This window comes from Scleropages formosus, chromosome 21 (assembly GCF_900964775.1).
Source record: "Scleropages formosus chromosome 21, fSclFor1.1, whole genome shotgun sequence".
Lineage (NCBI taxonomy): Eukaryota > Metazoa > Chordata > Actinopteri > Osteoglossiformes > Osteoglossidae > Scleropages > Scleropages formosus.
Genome location: NC_041826.1, coordinates 9,598,656 through 9,622,030, shown reverse-complemented (window position 1 = coordinate 9,622,030; position 23,375 = coordinate 9,598,656). Strand labels below are relative to the sequence as shown.

The 23,375-nt window shown below is 46.0% G+C and overlaps 1 protein-coding gene across 5 annotated transcripts; it reads right to left on the bottom strand.

The window, feature by feature from the left end:
- Positions 1-13,178: 13,178 nt before the first annotated feature.
- On the bottom strand, positions 13,179-22,216 carry macroh2a1 (macroH2A.1 histone). 5 transcript variants are annotated; one of them, XM_029247279.1, is made up of 9 exons: positions 22,119-22,215; positions 20,590-20,784; positions 20,394-20,500; positions 20,085-20,282; positions 19,888-19,998; positions 17,301-17,400; positions 15,189-15,278; positions 13,933-14,107; positions 13,179-13,797 (listed from the first exon to the last, which is right to left on the bottom strand). In XM_029247279.1, the coding sequence occupies exons 2-9, from the start codon at positions 20,759-20,761 to the stop codon at positions 13,632-13,634; spliced, it is 1,119 nt and encodes a 372-aa protein (XP_029103112.1). In that variant the 5' UTR covers positions 20,762-20,784; positions 22,119-22,215; the 3' UTR covers positions 13,179-13,631. The 5 variants fall into 5 exon arrangements, with proteins under 5 accessions (XP_029103112.1, XP_018584574.1, XP_018584575.1 ...); XM_018729058.2 differs by lacking the exon at positions 17,301-17,400 and adding an exon at positions 16,701-16,791; XM_018729059.2 differs by lacking the exon at positions 17,301-17,400 and adding an exon at positions 16,701-16,791 and having other exon boundaries at positions 19,888-19,995.
- Between the last annotated feature and the right edge of the window lie 1,159 nt (positions 22,217-23,375).

The following is a 23,375-nucleotide window of genomic DNA, read 5'->3' as shown; positions in this document are numbered from 1 at the left end:
CCAAAAGTTTCTCAAGCCTTTGGAAATTAGCACAGGTAGGATTGCTTCATTTCCATCGGTGAGGTTATCTAACGCCCGGATTACCTGTTGCCTCACTGGGCTGGAGAGCCCCGCTAATCCACTGTTGACTCACCGACTTTGTGGTACATTACAGGTCATACCTGTGCACTGAGCATAAACAAATTCTCAGCTAATGAGTGTCGTGTTTGCCTCTTGGCCTTCTAGGCTTCTCCTCCTTTGCGGCTCAGATGCATTCAATCCCAGCGGAGTACCGGGGGCACCGAGCTCGTGCCCAGCTGTACGACATGCCCACTTGGAAAGCGCGCGTCGGATCGCACGGCTTCAGAATAATTCAACTCAGAATAAGATGCGAGTCTTAAAGCTCTTCTTGTTTTTCATAATTGTTGGTCGCATGACCTCAAAAACAGATTGGAAACGCAATGCGTGGGTCCGCTCTTTTATACCACGGACATTTCACGAAAAGATCATCGCCACTCCGCTTTCCCGTCAAGGAGCAGTTGATGCGGTGGGACAAAGATTTTCAGTGTTTACAAAAAGTGACCCACTACGTCAAAGCTGGCTGTCAATTTTACCCCGTTTTCCATGTGCCAGGTTCGGGTGCACAGTAGCGCTGTTCTCTGATAGTGCCTGGATGGTGCAAGAAGATGTGGGTTTGATATCTGCTCAGTATGTGCGGAATTTGCATTTTCTCCATATGTTTGCATGGGTTTCCTCCAACAATCGAAAAACAAGTTTTTCAGGTGTGCGGGCGACCGTGAATTGTCCGTACTACGTGTGTATGTGTGTTGTGGATGAGTGATTGACTGTGGGTAGTTTACTGTGGTGTATCTGACACTGTAAGTCACCATGGATGAAGGTGTCACCTACATATTTTTTAATAATTAATAATCATTATTATAATTATATATTTTCCATATAATTAGATAATTGTAATTATTATTTAATAATTGTTTAATAATCATTCAACAATCATCCCTTTGGAGAAAAGCATCCACTGAATGAATAAATTGTACTGTAAGTAAATATAAACTAACATCTGGAAAGCCTTACATTATCTCAGGAGATGCTATTTCAATCTCTGGCACTTTCATGCATTCAGGGCAGATCTCCTATCCACAAACCCAGGTGAACTGAGTGATGATTTTGTCTACGCCCATAGCGAGCAGCACTTATGACATGAACACAGTGGCTGCTGCTCCAGGTGGGGCTTAAGATGGGCAAAGAGGAGATGGAAACCCACAAGTTAACGAAATTTCATAGCCCCAAAAAACCATATATGACAAGGTGCTCCCAAAATACAAAAATTGTATATTTGCTCATTATTACTTGTATATTGGGACATGCAGCACTCTGGTTTCAGATGGGCGAAGAGGGACGCACAGGCACCGTTCATGACGAATATTTATCAGAACACCGGCACACAAGGAAATAACGTTCTTGGTCCGAGAACACATTTTCCTCAAGGGCCTGTGCCTCAAGCCACCCTACCCAGCCCCTTTAGCGCCCCCAGCCTTCTTCCCTTTCCCACTGGCAAACACACTCACCCCATTATATTCCCCGTAATCCCCCCAGCGGCTGAATGCTTTAATTACATTTTACTCAGAATCCAACTCTTTACAATAGACCCCTTTCCAGCTCAAACCCTCTAACAGAGGTCATTGCAATGCAATTAATTGCATATTGTATTAATTTGCCTATTATTGCTTATTTCAATTCTTTACCTCTTGAGAATGTGCTTTCAGTTGCCATTCGCTCATTGCGCATTACATGTCGGACGGGTTGTCGCCCTGCCATGGAAATGAGCGAGGACTTAGGGAATGTCACAACGATGAGGTAGATCATTGGCCAAGGTCAACATGGCCTGCTGTTCTGGGCGAAGTTATTTGCTGCTCGGCGGGTCCGTTAGATTGCGGCACTCCCGCCGTTTGCTGTTCTAATGCCACTGCAAACTATCAGCAAAGCAGGACAAAGGGCTTCGCCTTCCGAAGCATGATACCGTTTTCACACCTTTGCCACCCCCTCCAAATCAACCCCCAGCCTCAAACCCAAACCCAAACCCAAACCCCACTCTAAAATCCAGTCACAACACACAGAAAGAACAATGTTCGGCTCTGCCGAGGATAAATTCCCTTTTGTGCCGCGGCTGAAGGATCAGCTCCTCCTGCTCCCATGTGTTGTTCATAAAAAGTTAATACGCGCACGGATGAATCCCTCAGCAGAAGGGATTCCAGGGATTCTTTCCTGCAGCGTGTGATTGCTGCACAGCAATCAGATGTTGGCGCTGAGGCAGTATGTCTTTAGGACCTTCCCTTCCCTTCAGATCCTCCTTCTTCTGAGCAAAAGGGGGGGGGGGAGCAAATCATATAAATGCTATCATTGAGGTTATCCACCTTAACAAGGTAATTCTATATGCTGCTTCGGCCCGTGAATTCGGACCAGCTGGGATCCCTAATCCATTACCTTAAAGGGATTTAGCTGGGCCATGTCTGGTTTAATTGAGCGTTAATTGCAAACAGCGCAATTTCCAACTAGATGGGACGGTGTGTGATGTTTCGGAGCATTTCTGGCTTGGCAGGGCGTTCTGGAGACCCCTCGCTCTCTGCACCGAAGCATCTCTGGTTTCGACACGACATATGTGCTCGTTCATGTGTAATTAGTGCTGCCACGCCGACAACTAGGCAGCTGCTTCCCACACGGCATGCGCCGCATCCCGCTAACCAGGATGTTAATCCAAAGTGGACTAGCCAATGGATTGGTCAATCTGTCAATGTCGCTCTGCTAACTGGAGACCCCTGTTTGCCGTGGATTTTCAGAGTGATCGACAGCCTTTGCTTTGCACACGGGAGCAATCGATTTTTGCTTATCTCGGCTTTTTCCAAAGCGTACATGTAGTTATGGGCTCTTGACCTCCTCGAGCTGGGGCTTTCGAAGTGAATGACAGTAGCGCTCAATGCCTTGCTGACACTTCACGGCTCTTCTACGGCTGCAGTAGCCTCAGTGCTGCCATTGTAGAGGCATGCAGTTTGTCTTCATTAGTTCATACAGTCTTCCCCAGCCTTACAAAAGTCATTTGTTCCTGAAAAACCTTTCTTATGGTCAGTTCTCATAAATCAAAGACGTAGTCGCTATTCTATGTGTCCCTTAGACCCAAAATTGATGCCCATTTATGCTAAAATATCACCAAATCCCATGAAAATGAAGTTAGTGCATTAGCTAATATTATTTATTACGACACAACCAAGCAGGTTCCCTTCGTTAATTACTGTATAAAACGTACACACATATAATACACAGGGTTTATGAACTGATATAGTCCATAATGCAAAAAACAAAGGAGGAAAATGAATATGAAAGAAATCAATGAAAACAATGAAAATGAACAGACATTCAGCAGACAAGTGGATATGGTTTGCACAGTCCAAGCAAGGACACCATCACAGATTGTAACAGGTGGAACTAGCGAGGAGGGTCTGATGGAGGTTGAGAACCTAATGTCACATGAGACAAACTATCGCTGAGAAGAGCTCAGTGGCTTTGTTCTCGCACCTACTCCGTTGGGAAGCGCACAAAATCTAGATTGGGTCTTTGTAAACACAAAGAGATGTTGTGTAAACTGAAGCAGAGGTATCAAATGAAACCATTTGTAACTTTGCGTTCTCGTAAACCGAATCCCCATATCTCGGGGATGACTGTAATTAACTTGCTAGCTACCGCTCAGATTGGCACTTTGTCCGGCGTTAGCGATATCCCACAAACACATCCTCGGTGTGACCTCCAACATTTCACAGAGATGGTGGAGGCGGCCACCGAGGACTGGCGTGCTCTCCTCCGTCAACTTACCCCCGAAAAATAAGGACCTGAGCATTGACGGAAAACCCACGATTCCTTGCGAGAGAAGCACTCTGCAGTTAACAAATGTTTCGCAGGCTGTTCAAATCTACGCCCGGGTTCAATGACGATCAGTCTAGTTGGCGCGATTCGCGTCTGCGGATGATGCGATACTCTTTCCTCAGGTTCGATGACTTCTAGTCAGCTGTTGTATGTGTCTCGGAATTCAGAGAGGTACACGCGAAGGCCGCAGCCTGTCCTGGCCTGTTTGGCATTAAACAAAGAAGTAAAAGATTTAATTTACTTCCTATTTTATTTACTTCCATGCAGAACTGGATCGAATGATGATATTACAATCAGACGATATATACAAGTAGATCCGAGGGACTGAATTATTGTTTTGTTTGCTGTAGTAATAGGCTTCGCTGATGATATGTTTACTGGAACTATCAACAAGCTGTTAGCATTGCTCGCATATACAAAGCAGATGGTGAAGCTCCTCAAGGAGGGTGACAGGCTGAAGATCTAATATGACGTTTGGGTCAAGCTGAGCTGGTGAAACTGTAAACAAAAGGCAACCCTTCATAACTGAGATATGGACAGGCTGGGACAAAGTTTCCTGTCCAACTACAGGAGAAAGTGTGAGCTCAGCTGCGGCGAGCGCTAGCTCCTGCTACTTATACCACATTGCCAACACCTGCTGGAAATGCGGACACTAGAGTCAGCCTACGTGTGTCATAACTTCCCCCTAAATTTGGGATCACATCACTGAGCGGAGCTAACGTTGAGACCTAAAGCTCAGGAAAGGATGGATGGTACACATTTGCACTCAGTAACTTAGATACAAATGATTTTTGTTAGATACCATAGTATTCTCATAGTGCGCGTAGTCAAGTAGCTACCTGTAGAAGGAGGTAGATGCCTTTACATCAAAATTCGCGAGGTCGAATCCCACCTGCTACTGTAGTAACCTTGACCTTGCTCTACTTCCGTTAAATTGCTCCAGTAAAAATTTCCCAGCTGTATAAATGGGCAAATCACAGTAGTTTGCTTTGAAAGAAAGTGTCGGCTAAAGGGAAGAATGTGAAGGATTAACTTATATTACAAATGTGTTGGGGGTCGTGTTCTCCGGTGGGTCTGGGGTTCGAGCCCTGCTTGGGGTGCCTTGTGATGGACTGGCGTCCCGTCCTGGGTGTGTCCCCTCCCCCTCCAGCCTTACGCCCTGAGTTGCCGGGTTAGGCTCCGGCTCCCCACAACCCCGTATGGGACAAGCGGTTCAGAAAGTGTGTGTAAATGTGTCAGTAGTTCATGAGGGAAATGGGTCTGAAAGAGATGTTTTTTGAGACCTTTCTTGAATGCTGGAAGGGATTCAGCAGCTCTGAGTGGCGGAGGGAGTTCACTAAATTGAGTCCAAGGATGAAAACCGATAGTCTGTTGATTCTGGTCCCTTTGCTGTACTAACACTCTTTGACACACTGAAAATCTGCATATAACCGTCCTTCCCCGACCTCACCAATTTAATCTCGTGCCTCCTCTTTGAATTTCCGACTGTCCACTTTCTACTGTTCACGGGGACTTGACAAAGTCCATCGCAAAGCCGAAAAGCCGACAACGGCATCTGCTATCAACACGGTCTCTGGAAGTGGAGACTTTTACCTTGTAGACGGGGAGATCATTGCAGAAGTACCAAGAGCATGGTTTCAACACCTGGGTTTTACCCATCCATACACTGGACATCCAAGAATAGGAAAGTTGAGAAAGGTGAAGCCCATCGTCTGGTCAACAGCCGCGACATCAACCTCAGCCTTCAGCTGGACCTCTAGGGTTTCAGATTGATTTGAGCAGATATTGCACGGATTACAGGCAGCGGCCTCTCAGTCTAGACAGGGTTTCTGTTACATTAAATGTACACTAAAGGGGCTCCTGTTGTGGAGCAGGGGACACAGGGTAGGGTGGTATTCCCTGCTTTGTCCTTCCAGACAGGGGGTTCGAGTGTTGTTTGAGACACTTCTGTAGCCCTTCTGGGCTTGAGACGCTCCATGTCGACTGTAATTCTAAACTCTAGAAGAATGCCTAGGCGGTGAGATGCTCCGACAGGCCTGTACGTCTCCAACTTCTAGAGCGGGTGACAGCTGCCACTGCAAGCACCGATGACGGAGCGTCACAAGAGGTCCTGACCGCCCCTGTTTTTCGAACCCGGCTGCAGCCCCGAGGTCACGGCGGGACGCAAAGCGTTAGCGTTTTCGTTTGGGTATTTTTAACGAAGAACGAGTCCTCTCCTCCTTGTGATGTTTGACAGTCATTCAGGGGATCGCATGTCAAACCCGTGCGCCACGAAAACCCATTTGAACTGATGTGCTGATCTCGGTCCTGGTGGGGGGCAGCTTTGACGAAGTCACCTGAGGCTGAAAGTCTTTGAAGTCTTTCAAATACGTCTTTTAAATGCACCTGCGGCATACAGCTGCTGCAACAGGAGCTCATTTGTACGTTTCCTTATTTTATTCAATTCAGTTCAATTCAGTTGCCAATTCACAACATTTTAAGACTTTAAGAAGGGGCTTCGAGGGGGGATATTAGCAATATTTGCAATGGAGATATACAGTACTTACATACTGGGAGGGATAACCCCCCCCAGTTATAGCTATTACTTTTAGTAAAACTTAATTTAACTGATTCATTCATACATATCTGACCTTCAATTGGTGTTCATCTGAAAGCTGCAGAATGTTCCAGAATGTTTTGTTTATAAAATAAACTTTGTAAAACTGACCGGAGCATAAACAGACGTATGAGCGAGGTATTCCAGCAGCAGAGCTGAACGCATCCGCAGCGTATGGATAATGCTAAACATATTATTCAGTTTTGCCTTAACTATGACAGGAACCGACCACAAATCCCCTTGTTTACCTGAAAATGTCCGATTTATGATCTCGCAACACAAATAAACGAGCGCGCCTTTCCGGACGTGGATCCCGTCATTCGGGATGCGAGGCACCGTGCAGAACATGATGTAAAACTACGCGTACGTAGAGGTCCTGGATGAGCTGCCGGGGGCCCTTGGGATGGGGTCCGGGGGGACATGACCATTCGCCGATTAGTGCCGGCACACCAGGTGAGGCATGTGTGCAGCACACACTTGTTGCCGCCATCGTACGACTCTCGGTCGGTCGGTCGGTCTTCTTTGACGAAGGATGCCGACGTTGCTCTGGTTGCGCGCCAGAACGTACCGTGGTGCAGGGCCCTGCAGTCGGCTCCCGGGGCATCTGTCAGCAGCCTGACAAGCACAAGTCTCCCTAAAGCCCCTAATTGCCTCTCTTTGTCCTCTCGCACTTTGAACTCCGGGGCCGTGCCTCACATCTCAGGGTCGACGTCTCAGTCGCTCGCAGACTCCGGTGGCAGTGCAAAGCCCCACTCCCTTTGTGGGGATGAGTCATTGACCGGGATCCATGCCTCCGCCGTCCCCGGCGCTCGAGCCCTTTCATTCTCCCTCCCATTCCACGGTCGGACCACCAACCTGGCTGCACCTGTCCGTATCTGTGCACCCGCAGCCGAGCAGTAATCTGTCTTTTCATACTGCAAATAATTATATGTGCTTTTAGAAGGGATATTCCTGCACAGGAGTGGTTCAGAGCAACCTGGTGGGAGCACAAAATATGTGTGTGAGAGAGAGAGAGAAAGAGAGAGATTGAGAGCACAGCAAGAGCAGCATCTGTCTTTACATGTGCCAAATGAAGTGTAAAGAAATGATATGAGCAACAGAACACTGCAGCAATAATAATAATAATAGTGATTATCATAGGGGGGCGTGGTGGTGCAGTGGGTTGGACTGGATCCTGCTCTCCGGTGGGTCTGGGGTTCGAGTCCCGCTTGGGGTGCCTTGCGACAGACTGGCATCCCATCCTGGGCGTGTCCCCTCCCCCTCCAGCCCTGTGTTGCTGGGTTAGGCTCCGGCTCCCCGCAACCCCGTATGGGACAAGCAGTTCAGATAGTGCGTGTGTGTGATTATTATCATGATTAGCTGATTTATTATGATTCAGGTTAAGTTTGTTCAGCAACACAATATGGCTAATGTTTCACCCGTGTGCCCAGCAGGGTACCCTTAGTGGACGAATCAAGGGTAAGAACCTTGGCCAAGGTGACTGCGGTAGTAGTGGGGTTTCGAACCCAACAAAGTAGAGATCTACGCTGTAGAAGCCAGCGCCTACTTTATTTCAGACCCATACTGCAATCTGTGCCCCCTGCGAATCTGTTCTGAATTTTGTTTGTGATCTGCATTCACGAGAGGTACCTCGCTGAACTGGGAACTCACGATACCGTACAGCAAGGGTGTCATTGTTACTGGTAATCTGATTTAGGAGTTCTATTTAATTTAGAATGCCCAGGAGGGGCGGGCGACCACTGGCACTTGAACCCACAGAGGTTTTTTTCCCTCAACTCCCTCAACAAGAAGAGCACTCTATAAAAATAAACTGAATTGAATTGAATTGAATTTATATTAATTAATTGCTGTGACTGGTTGAGGCTGTCATACAGTATAAACACATAATTGGTGAAAGGGAAACAAATCAGCTAAATGAGTTTAACTGAAGGTGTCACTCTTTCAATGCTCCACGTTTTCATTCAGTCTCTTTACAGCTCACTGGCAGAATGGAGGCAACATGGAGACCATGTGAAGACCATGTGGAGACCACGCCCCCTTCGTGAAGACTGAGCCCACGATTGGATGGCCCCTGCTCTGCTCCTTCCGGAAGCCCCTTTGACACGGCACGGTTACCTGCTTCCAGTTCAGCTGGACTCCAAGTTGTCCCTGTGCATGTGGCTTTCTCCCAGGGTTCCTCAGACGCTCACGTCTTCAGGATGCTGCATCTCCTCCGGTGCCTCCCCCACCCCTACGGTTCGAACCCGCAAGTCTTTCACCATCTCTCATGGAGAATGGCAAAGGCTGCATTTTGACACACGTATGACCAATGTCATTTCATCAAAAAGCAGTATGAGTAAGCGTGTTGTGACTGAAACCCTCCGAACTGCAGCCGCCTCCCGGACTCGGGTTCAAGAGGTCACCTTCAGGAGAAACACCGACGGCAGACCGGTGTATTCTCAACAAGTGCGGTGACTCCAAGGCCCCCAGGGTGCCTTCCTGCTTCCCTGCCCAGGTTTTAGCAAACAAACAAAGCCTACAGTTCGAAAAGAGGCCCGAGTCTTTTTGGCCTCCAGAAGTTCTGAGCCGCCGCCGCTTTAATCACACGCAGATCTGGAGGCCCCCAGCAGGGTGGGTTTACCTGTGGGTCAGGGCCCTCCGATGAACCCCGAAAACAAAGCCTGGCCGCAAACGCTAAGTGCAGCCCTCATAAAAGTCGGCAAGTAAACAATTTACTGCACGCCGGTGATGTATTCCAACCGCATTTTTACCATGTGGCGAAAAGGCAAGAACCTCATTCAGCATGCAGATTATTCGCTTTCATTTTTTTATACACACACACACACACACACACACACACACACACACACACACATTTTCGGAACCGCTTCTCCCATACGGGGTCGCGGGGAACCAGAGCCTACCCCGCAACACGGGGCGTAAGGCCGGAGGGGAAGGGGACACACCCAGGACGGGACGCCAGTCCGTCGCAAGGCACCCCAAGCGGGACTCGAACCCCAGACCCACTGGAGAGCAGGACCCGGTCCAACCCACTGCGCCACCGCGCCCCCCTCAATTAAAAAGTATTTTCAATAAACTCCTAATCAGTATTGATTGCTGACTGATTCATTTGACAATCGTGCAACACTCCTCATCTTCTTATTGATCAACACCAGGCTCGAGGTGTAAACACTGTGATAGTGAGCTGAATTAAGGAGGTCCCACATCCCTATCCTGTTTGGCTCCCATCTATAGGCTTAGGGGGTAATAAAGGCCACATTTGCTCAGCTACAGACAGAAATTTTGCAAAACAAGAGCATGCACCTTTCTAGTGAAACAAAGCAATAAATGAAGTTAGCATCATGAAAAACTCATAACCTGACGGTAGGTACCACAAGGAGCCAAAGTACTCACTAGCACCCACTTCATAAACTTTAAAGTTGCATTTATTATTAGTTCATACACAGGAAATACTTGCGCACCTTCACGGACTAATCTGTGATTCATAAAAAGTAGTACACTACCACCCCTACATTTGTGCCATGTTTCATTTACTGTATTTGAATAAAAGGGTAGCATTGAGTCACAGTGCAGAAGAAGTGCAGAAACTGCACCGAGAAATAGCAAGTACAAATATTGCAGAAGTATTAGGAATTTTTTACTCATTAAAAATGAATACGCTTTTTACTGATCTGTGAACTGACATTTAATTTTAGTGTAAATAAGGCAGGAATTTGTTATATTTAGACACTTACAGTGGGATTGTTTCCCATTCACTATAATAAAAATGTCTGGTATTTTGATGTGTGCAAAAAGACACAATCTCTAACCTGGCGCTAGCGGTTAATCCAATGTTCATTGGCTAACTGGGTCACAAATGATCCAAGTGCAAATTTTGATACAAGCAAACATTTTCCAGTTTGTTCATTTTTAATTCCAATTTCCTTCTCTTAGTGATTTTTTTAAATTTCTGAAAGTTGCTGAGTGAAAGTGCCATGTAGTTACACATTGAGCTGATAGATGGCAGTAGAGAACACTCAGTGAGAACAGTGCTGTGGGGGTTGACTTGATTCTACTCACTTCCACAGTATTTACAGCTCCTGCCTGGTGTTCCTTGGTGCTGGGGATCAACAACAAGATGAGGGACATTTCACATTTATGGGATAAGTAAGCAAACAACTGGTAGCAAACAGCAGCTTTCATTTAAAATGAGCTTTAATGTAGCTCATGGCTGGCAAAATGTATAAGAAGTTTTAGAAACTATTTTTTATACAATACAAAGATGTCAGATTTTTCAGATCTATCCTATAAATAAATCGAGGGATAGTCTGTATTTTTTTTTAAACTTCTATTGATTATAACTTTGTAGCAGAAGAAACTCTGGACGAATGAACAAATTGATTTACGGACAGGCTTCCAGTCCTAGCAGCGTTCGTTTGCAAACTGAGTCGCTCGTTTAAAGACAGGGACTGTTACAGCACCATGGCCTGCTCATCTCTCAGCTCTAGTGGAGAGCAAGAAGTGGTTAAGGAACTGGACACCCCTGCTCACAGCAGGATGAGCACTTCCGTTGAACCTTTGGAGAAACATTTCAGACGCGTCAACAAACATGAACTTGCACCGTATGACGCCTTCCAATAAATCGTCCTATTTGGGCAGCGATGCATCACACTAATGCGGTGAGATGGTTCAGCGTCTGTTGAAGGCAAAGAGCTGCCGTGAACCCAGGACTGCGTCAGTTGCTCTAATTGGGTCTTAAACACGGCTGTTACAGCGCAGCACAAGCATGCGCTCATTGTCATTCCTCTACAACACGCTACAAGCAGACAGGCAAAGATGGTCACTCCAGCTTCCCCAAGCCGGTCCATCCAGTCTAACAGCACGGATTTGGGCACGTATTCCGGCGCGTATTCCGGTGAAGCTTTCCGGGATCCCCCGGGGAGTGGCTGCGTTAGCCGACACAGACGGTTTGACAGACCCCCTCCACCCCCCAGTGAAGCCAAGCTAAAGGGCCGGCCATTACTCCATCTGCCCGTCCTCCCGCAGACGCTTTGGTTGACAGCTCGACTGACAGCTCATTATGTCCCTTCCACTTCTCCTTTCTTCCTCTTCCTCCCCCCCAGCAGTCGGCTCTAAGCTCCCCAGATGAGGGAGGGGGGCATGTTCCCCCGCTGTCGGGTTCGAGGCCTCGCTGGGATTGGGTTTAATTTATTCTCCTAAGCCAGGGAATCGGGCCATCAAAAGGAACTCAACTATCGGGTTTCTGTCCTCCAGCGTGAGTGTGGTGTCACAGCGGGGTTGGCGTCAACTTCGTGTTTGAACACACACTGCGCCAACACACTCGTTGCTCGTCACATCTCAGTACTCGCACTCCCCCGACAGCGTGACAGAACTGGGTCTTAAAAGCAGAGATGACGAGAGTTGGGCTGCATCTCTTCAGCAAGGCCCCAAAACAGATTTCACTTTGCGTCCTCCAGGGCGAGCGATTAGCATACTGATGATCTGATTGGATGTCCAGTTGCATGGGTTCTCTTCTCATTTAATTAATAGGCTCTGCACATGTTCGCTATTCCTGACATCAGAGCAGAAGGAAACTTGAATAATAAAGTTAGCGCACAGTCTTATTAAAGCAACACTTACATATGCAGAGCACGCCATGCAAATTTCAGAGAAATATGTCTGTGAGTTAAATGCATTCTCTCGTCCTGAAGAGATGACGTAATGATACTGCCCCTTCCGAATGGTAAAAAGAGAGTAAAAAAATAGCAGCTGTTCTGGCATACAGTACAAGTTAGCACTGTGTGAATTATTTCTCCGTCCCCTGGTTCACAGGAGGATCTCGCTCTGGATGCAGGGCATAATGAGGGACAGATTACATTCCTTTCATGCACCCTGGTAAAATCTTTGATGGCCAGCTTCTTTACCCCCTTGATCTGCGCCAGTGTTTGTTTTACTTTATTCTGTTTTCTCATTCTGTAATTTTTTTTTCCTTCGTGCAGCAAAGGGCTCTGGGAACTCGGTCGAGCGGCGGCCCGGCAAAGCCTCTCTGCTCCACAGATGCTTTGAATTTGCGGAGTTCTTCCACGAGAGGAGCGAGAGAGTGAGGGAGGGAGCTGCCCGCGCTTCCTGGGGATTAGCCCCGGGACGGTCGTCCTTCGAGGAGGTCCCTCTTCACCGGGAAAGTGACCCCGGCCTGACTTGCGGTCCTGAGACAGCGGGGACCTCCGAGCGCCACTAGTGGGGGTGGCTCACAGAGGGCTGCTGCAAATACTTTTTGGTTTTCCTTTACTTTCAGATTATTTAAGTCTCTTTGCGCTGGACACTAATATTGATTTAAGTTCAAAATTAGACTCCACTGTTCTTCATAATGTTCGTACATAAATTTAGCCTCACTGACACTATAAGGCTAAAATTTTGGACTCTTGACGTAGGGCAAGGGCTCCGAGTTACTGACATATATACTCTGCCTCAGTAAAATCCCCCTGGGCTTACAGTGACACCAGCTGGCAAGCGTATGAACTGTGAGTAAAGTGCACTGACTTGTGTACAAATAAGTGTATCAAACCACCTGTTTTTTTGTCAAGAAATAGAGGGCAACTAAAACAAGCAAAGCAGCATTTCATTTCAGCTTCTTTCTACACTAGAGTGATTAAAATTAGAATCCAGCGATAACAATGAGGGCACAGAATTGTCACATTGAAATATTTACTGAAATGTTTTACACACAATCTCTAACATTTTAATACACTTTATAATCATAAAAGACTGCAGTTATCTATTAAAAAAATAAAGGAAAACAAATAAATGGGGTCAACACGTGGGAGCACAGCACAAATACAAAAAGTATCCGGGACACCCCTTCCCCACCCTAGAGGACCACGGCATTGCAAACACTTGGAATGCAACTGCTTCAGTAATAATAATCCCGCCTACATAAAGGAACCCACCTCACCTTGGTGAGAAGACCACTCGTGTACCACCTGCGAAACAGTGCAAGTAAAATCAGATGTCAGTGTCAACATTTACAGGAAATGTTTAAAAAAAAATATTTCCCAGAGAAAAAAAAAAAACAGTTATGCAAGGTTTCTTTTGAATCAGAAAATCTTAAATGATCTTACAAATTGGGGAGGCTGAGGGTAAAGAATTAGTTGGCATCAAGCTTTGCCATTTCCTGCACATAGATTCCTATGCTCTCGCTGTCAAACAGCACAAAGTAAACCGTCTTGATGGAAGAAGACATGGTGGCCACAAAGTAGCTGGAGATGGCCTTCAGAATGAGTTGGGCAGCTGTCTGCTTTGGGAAGCCGTTCCTGAAAACAGGAGAGAATGTGTGTAAAGATGAATGATTACAGATCATTTACCATGTTTCCGGAGCTAGGACAGACCCTGCAGAGAAGCATCGGTTGCCGTGAAAGCACCACTAGTGCGTCACAAAGAACTCCTACCTGCCACTACCAATGGAGGGGAACGCCACCGATTTGAGCTTTTTCTCGTCAGCGAGCGCCAGGCAGTTCTTCACCGTTTTGTCCAGCAGCTCCTCACATTTGTCAGAGCCCCAGCCTGGGCTATTACAGTGGATGACAAACTTGGCAGGAAGACCATAGCCCGAGGTCAGGACCGCTGGAACATGGAAGGAACAAGGATGTGAAGATGCTTCCACAAACAACAAACTGCATGGAAACACAACTCATATTTTTAAGGAACACGACTCATTGTCAACTGTGTTACACAGCAGGACAGTAACAGGTAAATGATAGTAAAAGTGCAGAATTCCTGTGGAGGGCAACGTGATGAGAGCCTTCATTCTCTGTAAATGAGTTTGACAAAAAAAAAAAAAGAGTAATGTGTACAAGGCAATTTTACACACTGTGTGGTAATTAGGAATGCTACACACACACACTGAGTTACACGAAGGAACCTCACTGTTCCTCTGCCAAAGCCAAAAGTGCCATGATGTTAGTAAGGCTCCACTCAAGTTTAATCACAGCTGCAGGCATATTTCTGCTGGACTTCTCTACACTCCAGGTGGAAATAAAGCAACAATCCAGATGTGTTAGAATCAATAAAACCAATTTAGTATGAGTGTTTAAGGTCTGCATTCCAAAGTCATTATGGGATGATGGGAACGTGTTTTCCCACATTAACCTTTACAAAACACCCTTTTGCTTGCTACAAGTCTGAAGTGCCTCATTCCTCTGTGCAGCTGGAAACAAAACATTGTCAAGTAAAATAAATACCAACTCTAAACTCTCTTTGACCTTTCAGACTGGCAAACAAAAACATTTTAATTTACAGTGTAGGTAGAACTACATCTTTCTGGTTGGAAGCAATGTTTTGGGTTTCCTAATTTCATGTAAAGATGTTACGGTGATATTTTGATCCAAAGCAATGTAGTTTTTCACCCATTTATGTGGCAAAATTTTTTCTGAAGAATTCTGGGCAAGTTCACTGCTCTACAGTAATACAACAGCAGCAAGGAATAAGGCTGAAAAATACAACATTCTAGTTTCCATCAATTACCTGAACTGCTGTGTGCCTTGCTGCCAAAGGCAGCTACAAGTCTAACGATGTAAAAATTCATAAACACAGTACAGCTGGACTACAAAAAGGAATCAAAGGCAGTCAGACAGCATAAGGATGGAAATGAAGATATGGATCTTGCATGCAGACACAGACAAGACAGAGTCTATTGGTACAGTACCTCCTGCCACCTCCAGGGGGCCGTTCTTCTTGCGCAGCTCCAGGACAGCCTCACCAAACTCCTTTCCGCCCTTCTTCTCCAGGGCACTGCCTGCAAAAGGGGGGTGGGAGGCATTGCTGGAGCATCACTGCAGGCCCAAGGGCATGGATGGAGGGACATGCAACCTGTGTCTGGGGCAAGCAGAACTCTATAAAGGAAAGATGGCATCGGTTCTTATGTTCCTCACATCTCTCTGGATCACAGCAAAGGAATACATCTCTTATGGCTCTAATTATTAACTGGTGGCTTTACCATTACAACTTGCTCTCATTTTTTTAAATGTTTTTTATCAGAAGACTACACGTTAACATAAGTACTCGGTCTAACCCAATAGCCAGTTCTGTTTCCCTTGTTTACTTTGTCTTTGTGTCAGAGGAGCCTGATCTGGCTGCCATCCAGAGAGGAGGAAGATAAGCCCGTCTGAAATGAACAGCAAAAGGGAATGCAAGCAGCAGCGTGGCTGTGTGTTAAAATGTAAGTCTTGCCTTCAGAAAGTTAGTGGGACACAAAGCGTTGATGCATTTTCTTCCAGCCCTCCCAAATAAACACAACGAAAAGCAATAATAGCAATAACTGCATAGCCTACAAACAACTGCACACTGCCGTAGGCTGATCGCTTTACCAGCCACAGAGTTGCGATAGAGATCACTAGTACACTGGCTTCTCACCTTATGAACACCACTGGGGCTGGTGGTCTGTTCATAACTCAGTTTATTCATGAACTCAGTCATACTCAATAAATGCTACATAATACAGACATCTCTCAATTTATTTATTGGTTAAATCCTGTTACACAAAAGCTAAAACCCTCAAATAAAGCCGTAATAAATAAAAAATTCTCTGTAAGAGCTTTTAACATTTTTCAAACTTTGAGATACACTTCAGATACTCAAAATAAAAGTACAGACACTCCATAATTATTTATTCAGTGCCAATTTGTGGACCAATTTATCCCATAAACATGTGCAACAGTTATCTTGCTACTTATCACCAATGATCAGGAACACCAGACACGGGCTGTAAACACTGTGGAGGGAGGTGAATGAATCCAGTCCCACAATCCTACTCTGTTTGGGTGCTCTTTACTGCCATCTATCGCGCCGCATGCAGAAACACAAAAAGCTTTCACTCCGGAACATAAGAGTAATTTGAGAAAACGAGTCACTGAAGAAAATACAATGGAAAATGAACAAACAGGGAAGCTTTTGCATCTTTAAAAAAATTGGTAACTGGAACATTTGGATCATGAGGAGCCAGTGTACTTTGCTGCCAGCAGCACAGGGCTTGCTGAGTGAAGCAAAAGCGTAGCTGATTTGCGCTTGGTACAGAATCAATGACGGCCAGAGTGGCGAGCTATTCAGAAAGGGGGGGTGCGCGGGGGGGAGGCAGCCAGGGGAGCGGGAAGGAGATGCATCGTGGGAAGCCGCGGCCGGTGGACACAGAACCCCCCACTGTGACGAAGGCTCCATTTACCTACTTCGCCACCCGTGTGGAAGGTGGCGTTGGTCGGGTGAACTACAGCGTCGCTGTCGATGGAGGCAATGTCAGCCTGCACAACTTGCAACTACGGACAACAACGACAGGCAAACAAGGTGGCATCAAACACTGTGGGTGGAGAAGGAGACGCCCAGGAGGATGGAGGACGAGGAGGAGCAGTAGGAGGAGGAAGAGGAGGAAGAGGGGAGAGAAGAGAAAGGGGAAGGGCGAGGGGGGGCAGAGGAAGGGGAGTTTCCTCCTTCACAAGTCTCCGCAGAAAGGGAGGAGCGCTGAAGACGGGCGGTTTAACCCGATGGAAGACTGCACTCCTCAGGGTGCTTGTACAAATAACGCATATCAATGAAATGCTGACAGCGGGTTGGAAACTCGTCTGCACAGATTTGAGAAAATCCTTGAAACTCGCAGCAAGGCTCAGTTTCCAAAGAGCTGCAGTTCTGCTTTTAAACAAATGCCTTTCTCCAGCCGAGGAGAAGAAACCTCATCTGTGGCTAAATTTGGTGATCTGTTATCGGCTATTATACGTTTTGGTCTTTCAAGGATTTTTCAAACCGCCGTGCAGCGTGACTCGTGTCTCACCTAGGTCATCTTTAAGGTCAATGTCAGCATTGGTGGGATTGATTACCCCCTCCACGTCAAAGCCAGCCAAGTTACTGATTTCACTGTGAATGAGATTGAGCTGGAAAGGAAACATGCCGCAAGGCGGGGAGGGAGGGGAGGGCAGGGGGGAGAGCACAACGATTAGAAAAAATCACATGAAGGAGCCCCGATTGGAGTCACATTAAGAAATTCAAGCACCAGGACAGCAAACTATCAATTAGCCCAATTCACAAGAAACCTGTGCTTGTCATGATTATCAGTACATCAGCGGAGCCAGGAATTTATATCTAAATATACCTAAATTTCACATACATTATTACTTGTACTCATTATTTGGCAGACGCCTTTACTCAAGGCGACTTGCAGTGTCATTTATGGACTACTGTGAGCCCAAAGCAGTAGGAGCTTTGTAAGAGTTACACTGGCCTCTACTGCAGCTGTAAATGATTTAGACTGGTAAACATTACGATAACAGGCCAAGCAGATTCAGTTAATTTCCCACACTTGTGTGCACTCAGAAACAACACAACGCTGCAATTTATCTCAAATGCAATGCCAGTAAGCCCACGAAACCCTCGAAGAAGCCCAGAATCCTGATAAAGGAGAGACACACGCTGTCTGTAGGCTGCACTGTTTGGACCGCAGACTGATAATTCACATCACATTTAATGAAGGCGAAGCTACAGACGAGACAGTTTAAGATGCCAGTAGTCTGAATGCAGGCTGTAAATTGAAATACCCAAACAAATTAGGAAGGGTGTTACGACTTTGCGCCTGGAGGTAACCAACATGAAAATGGGACAAGTTATGCAAAGTACATTACTGCCAAAGGCTTTGCGGTTAGGTTTAAATCACCACCCTGACACCAAAAAAAGCAGCTTGGGTTCGACAGCATCCGAACTGGGACATTATTCCGACTGCCGCTTGAATCAACTGAGAAGAACCTGCTGCTTACACTAAGTATTCGCTGCTAAGAAAGTGAGTGTTTCAGTTTTACTGCAGTATAGGCAATAAAACTGATCTTAATTTTCCCCTCAGTCATGAGGCCTTACATCGGCCATCACACTGGAGCTCTTCGGCAGTAAACCAAGAGCCCCAAAATAAAGACAGCTTTCAGTACATCTGTTACACTGGTCGGTGTGTATGAGACAGCCTGCTTTCAGCTATCACAGCAGATGTGTTGGATCAGGGCAAGGTGCGCCGTTAGATAAGCAGAAAACAAACAGGAAAAATAAACCATCAGCTGTAGGCAGGAAGAGAAGAGCAAAGCTGGGAGAACCTGCGCAAGTGAGACAAATGGACGTGGCAGTCATTAGTACTTCACCTCCCTGAGTCTCTCTCTCTCCATGCTGGCACGTCCACCTTCACATGAGCAGGGCACTAAAGGCACGGCGTGTGACTGCTGACTGGTTAAACATTTGCCTCAAAATGGGTTTCTGGGTGAAAGTTGGGCTCCTGCAATATCGCCAACATACAGCATGCAAGGCTTTTCCCAAATATTTACAGGACAGGAGAGCGTGATCTGTTTTGCACTCTAAGGTGTTCAGCTACAATACCCTACCCGCTTGTGTTATTCTTGCTAAGAACAAAAAAGTTTTTCAAATAACCGTCAAAGCAACACATTTACAGCTGCTTTCGCATTGCTACTGCTAAAGAGTTCTATATACGGGTACACATACAGACACCCATCATTCACCCTTTCTACTGAACTTGTGTAAATTTCCCACAATGCAACATCCCCGGATTGTTCCTGTGCTCCCTCTTAGGTGTTACATACCGTTGCTAGGCAGCCATGGCGCTCCACACATGACAGACTGCAGTTTTCATGTTCGCACTTGGAGCTAAAATCACACTCCACCCATTGGAAGTAAGATGTGCACCTACAACTTCCTGCATTTCACACGCTGGCCCTGAAATATGCACAGGCTGCCTGGATGGAGGGTGTCTGGCCTCTGCTGACCCAGAAGGGCTATGAATAATCATACTGAGCACTGCCTTTAAAAAAGCAAGATAAATTAGTAGTTTGACATAAACGGTAGAGCTCAAAGTAATGAAAGGGAGCCATCAGAAAACTCAATGGAAAATTTAGAACTTAATGATACCAGATTTCACTGCTTTTCAATTTACTCTCAGAAAATTAGTATATTGCCTACTGCAATATTTCCAGTTTACCATATGTCCATGTAATCATTATTGTTTATTCATTTAACTGATGCCTCTCCCCAAAAAGACTTGACAATAAATACCTTAAAATTTGTACCCATTTATTCAGCTGGGTATTTTTACTGGAGCAATTCAGGGTTGGTACCTTGCTCAAGGGTACTACAGTGGGAGCAGGGATTTAAACCCAGGTCCTTTCAGTTCCAAGGTGACGGCTCTAACCAATATGCTACCTATAGACCCACATGCTGCACCCCTGTTTTTTGATGGCTCTGTGGATATATTAACTTTGTTATATGTGTGGTATCACCATGAATAATGTACCGCTACAGGGCTGAAGTGAAAGTTAATGTTTAAGTTGAAAAATATGGAGGACTCTTGACATTCTGTAAACCAAAAGTCATACCTTCTGCCCAAGGAAGAGGCTCTTGGTGGAGAGGATGGTGAAGCCATCAGGCGGCGTGCCCTCTGTGGTGCTGTCTGCACTGGCCGCCTTGCTCACGTCGCCTTGCTTCTTCTGGACAGAAACGACATGCAGAGCTCACTCTACCGACAGCCGTCAGGTCACTACTTTGGATTCCTAATTTCTGCATCACAACCTACCTTGCTTTTTCCCGTGCCCTTCTTCCCACCAGACTTCTTGGCACCTGATGTCTTGGTGGATGACGTTTTGGACTTCTTGGCAGGTGGTGGAGTGATGATGGCCTCCAGTTTTCCTTTGGAGCCTCTCTTTTTGGCCAAGAGCTCTGGGTGGATGTTGGGCAGGACTCCGCCTGCTGCAATGGTCACGCCCTTCAGTAGCTGTGCACAGAAGAACCGGAGGACTTCATGAAGCAAAACCTGCATCAGGAACTGGAAGTGAACACACACATGCACTAACCCCACAGGGCTGCCGTGGCAGGAAACACCCACCTGGTTGAGCTCTTCGTCATTGGCAACAGCCAGCAGGATGTGTCTGGGGGTGACCCGGCCCTTCTTATTGTCCCGGGCTGCGTTGCCCGCCAGCTCGAGGATCTCAGCTGAAAACACAAGAGCCGACAGGGGTGACGGGATTAAAACCTCTCCATAAGAGAATAAACATGTAATCGGTTATATAGTGCTTTGTCACCTGTGAGATACTCCAGCACAGCAGCCATGTACACCGGTGCCCCTACGCCAATGCGGTACTTGGGCAGTCCCTTCTTGATGTAACGAAGCATCCTGCCCACAGGGAAGATCACTCCGGCCTTGGTCGACCGCGATGTCTTGGTGCTCTTCTTTTTTCCCCCTCTGCTCGACATTGTGCAGATGCCAGTCTGGAAATCTGCATTCAAAGACATCGTTACTCTCTTCAGGGTCATCGCCTGTCACAGTGTCTGACATCTGAAGGTGCTCCTTGTGACAAAAAAGCTGGGAGACTCTGCCTTTTAATATTATTTCTAATGATAACATATTTTTCTTACTATACAAACTAAATCAGTAACCCTTTCTTTTCTTCTTTTCCTTTCCAAACCATACCACAATGGGTTTGAAAAGCTGGGTGAAATACATGGTAAAGTTTATAACAGTGTAACATGATCCCAAGTAATAAAGGTTAATGCCTGGAAAAGCTTGAGATGTCCAATTGAGTTTAGCGACTAGAATTAATACTGCGCATCATACATGTTCAGTTACACCTGCCTTCAAATTTACTGTATGCTTCTCAGCAGGTGAATGCATTATTAATGACGTCAGACGAATATGTCTGGAGTTGGCTTATTCGTCTATTCGGTTCATGTAATAATTCATGTCATTTATTTAGCAGATTTTTTTTTAAAAAAATCAAGTATATCAAAGAACAACGTGTGTACAGGAATTGTTTAATTTTTTGTGAGGAAAACTCGAACCCTGGGCCACTGTCAACGACCGCCTGGCCCTCCTCATCACTATCATCATCATCATCGGCATATCGGTCCATCTCGCTTTATTAATTTAAAGCGTGCAACATGTGGCAATAATGATCCTCACTGTAGTCAAGGGCTTCACCTTACGAGTTCACGCAAAACAAAAGGTGTGTAACGACACAGACCGCCGGCGGTGACGAACCAAAGCGAATCGGAAAAGCACCACAGACTGAGGCGCGGCGGAGGCGGTGATCGACACACACAACGGTTCAACGCACGGTGACACTAGCACACGCATACATGTAACATGGTCAATTCGAGGCGCGTCCGACACAGGAACTTAGTACAATAAATAAGTTAATTAATTAATTATTAAATAAACTAACATAAACAACGCAGAGCCTGATTCCGAAAAGGCGGTTATTTTTTTTTTTTAATTTAAAAAAAAAAAACAAAAAAAAAACAGAAGCTGCTACCAGCAACAGGGGGAAATGCACGTTTTTGAAGTGTCGTGTTTTTTTCCAAAACGCACACTCTGCTGTTCTGTTTTCCACGCCAGCGCTGCCCTCGTAAGTAACGCCATGTCGCTAAGCCTAAGGTAGCTTAGCCTAGCCTAGCCTAGCCGTACACAGCTGAACGCGGCCTTCGTCCCGCAGAAAACAGAAACGTCCCGTTTTACACAGCAATATTGCGATAAACGCCCTTATTAGTCGAAATGCGGCGCCCCGTTGCGCTGTCAAACGAAGGAAAATGAGTGTCAAACGCCGTTACTTACAGGAGAAAACACAACAATATGTCTACTGTCTTCAGCGTCTTCGGTCGGCTCCAGGGTCGCGGGCTGGGCAGTGTCTCCGGCTCCCACAATGCACCGCAAACCAAACGACTCAAACTACAGTACTGGACCAAGGTACTGTATCGATGTGAGGTCGCCTTCAATTCCCACGATGCACCGCAAACGAAACCACTGGATCCCGAGAGCGTACTGTACCGGTGCGTAGCTGCCTTCAACTCCCACAATGCATCGTGAACCCCACTGAAACTGAATCCATGCCCGGCTGTTCGGGAACGTGTGAAAGGCTGCCTTCAACTCCCAGTATGCACCGCGAACCACATAGAATCCGAGTCCGTGCGTATCTGTCCAGAAATACGTGAAAGACCATATCTGCTGTCGGTGTGCTGCAAACGAATGGGCCTAATAATTGGACCTTAACATTGTATCATGATCCGCTGTGAACTGTTCAGTACAACGAACGTATCCTGTGTGTTTGGTACAGTCAGTGGAATGTTGTAGAAGAGTCGTATCATGATCATGATTTCAGCAATAAGTATAATATGAAATAGATGATGCGAAGGGATGTGTTGCCATGTACGGTATGCATACGCGTAAAATGTAATGATGAATGTCCGGTTATGAAAACTTATGAAATCAGCAAGTGCTAAGAAGAAAAAAAAAAAAAAAAACTGTAAATAAATTTTAACCTGATGAGGTACTTACCCCTTTACACCACTAGAGGGCACTTGCTTTATTCGTACCAACAGAAGGAACTCCTGATATTTTCAAAAATAAGGCATATATTTTTTCTGTCTTTATTAATAAGTGTGAAACGAGGTTGCGCTGCAGCACCTCCAGTAGCTCTTAATGTGAGAATGTTTCTCTTGTTAAGCGTATTTCTTTCACCACATATTGACTGAACTGAGTTAAAATAGTTTTACAGTTCTGTTCATGTAGGCGGTATGATACACAGTCATCATTGGTGAAGACAGTGAAAATCTGGCAATTTCTTATTACAGTTATGGTCACAGTCTGGCAGCTCCAACTTCCAAGTACTGACTCCTTCACACTGTTTTAACACCCTGTTTTATACTATGCTTTTACTTCCACATATGTTTCAGTAAAAGAACAATGGACGAACGCAAAATTCCTCAGTAGTAGGACGCATTTTTACTTCAAGGAGATTGTTGAGCAAAGTTTGGGGGACTGACTGATAACGGGGCACACTGATTGATTATAATCGTGCTTTTTTTTTTTTAT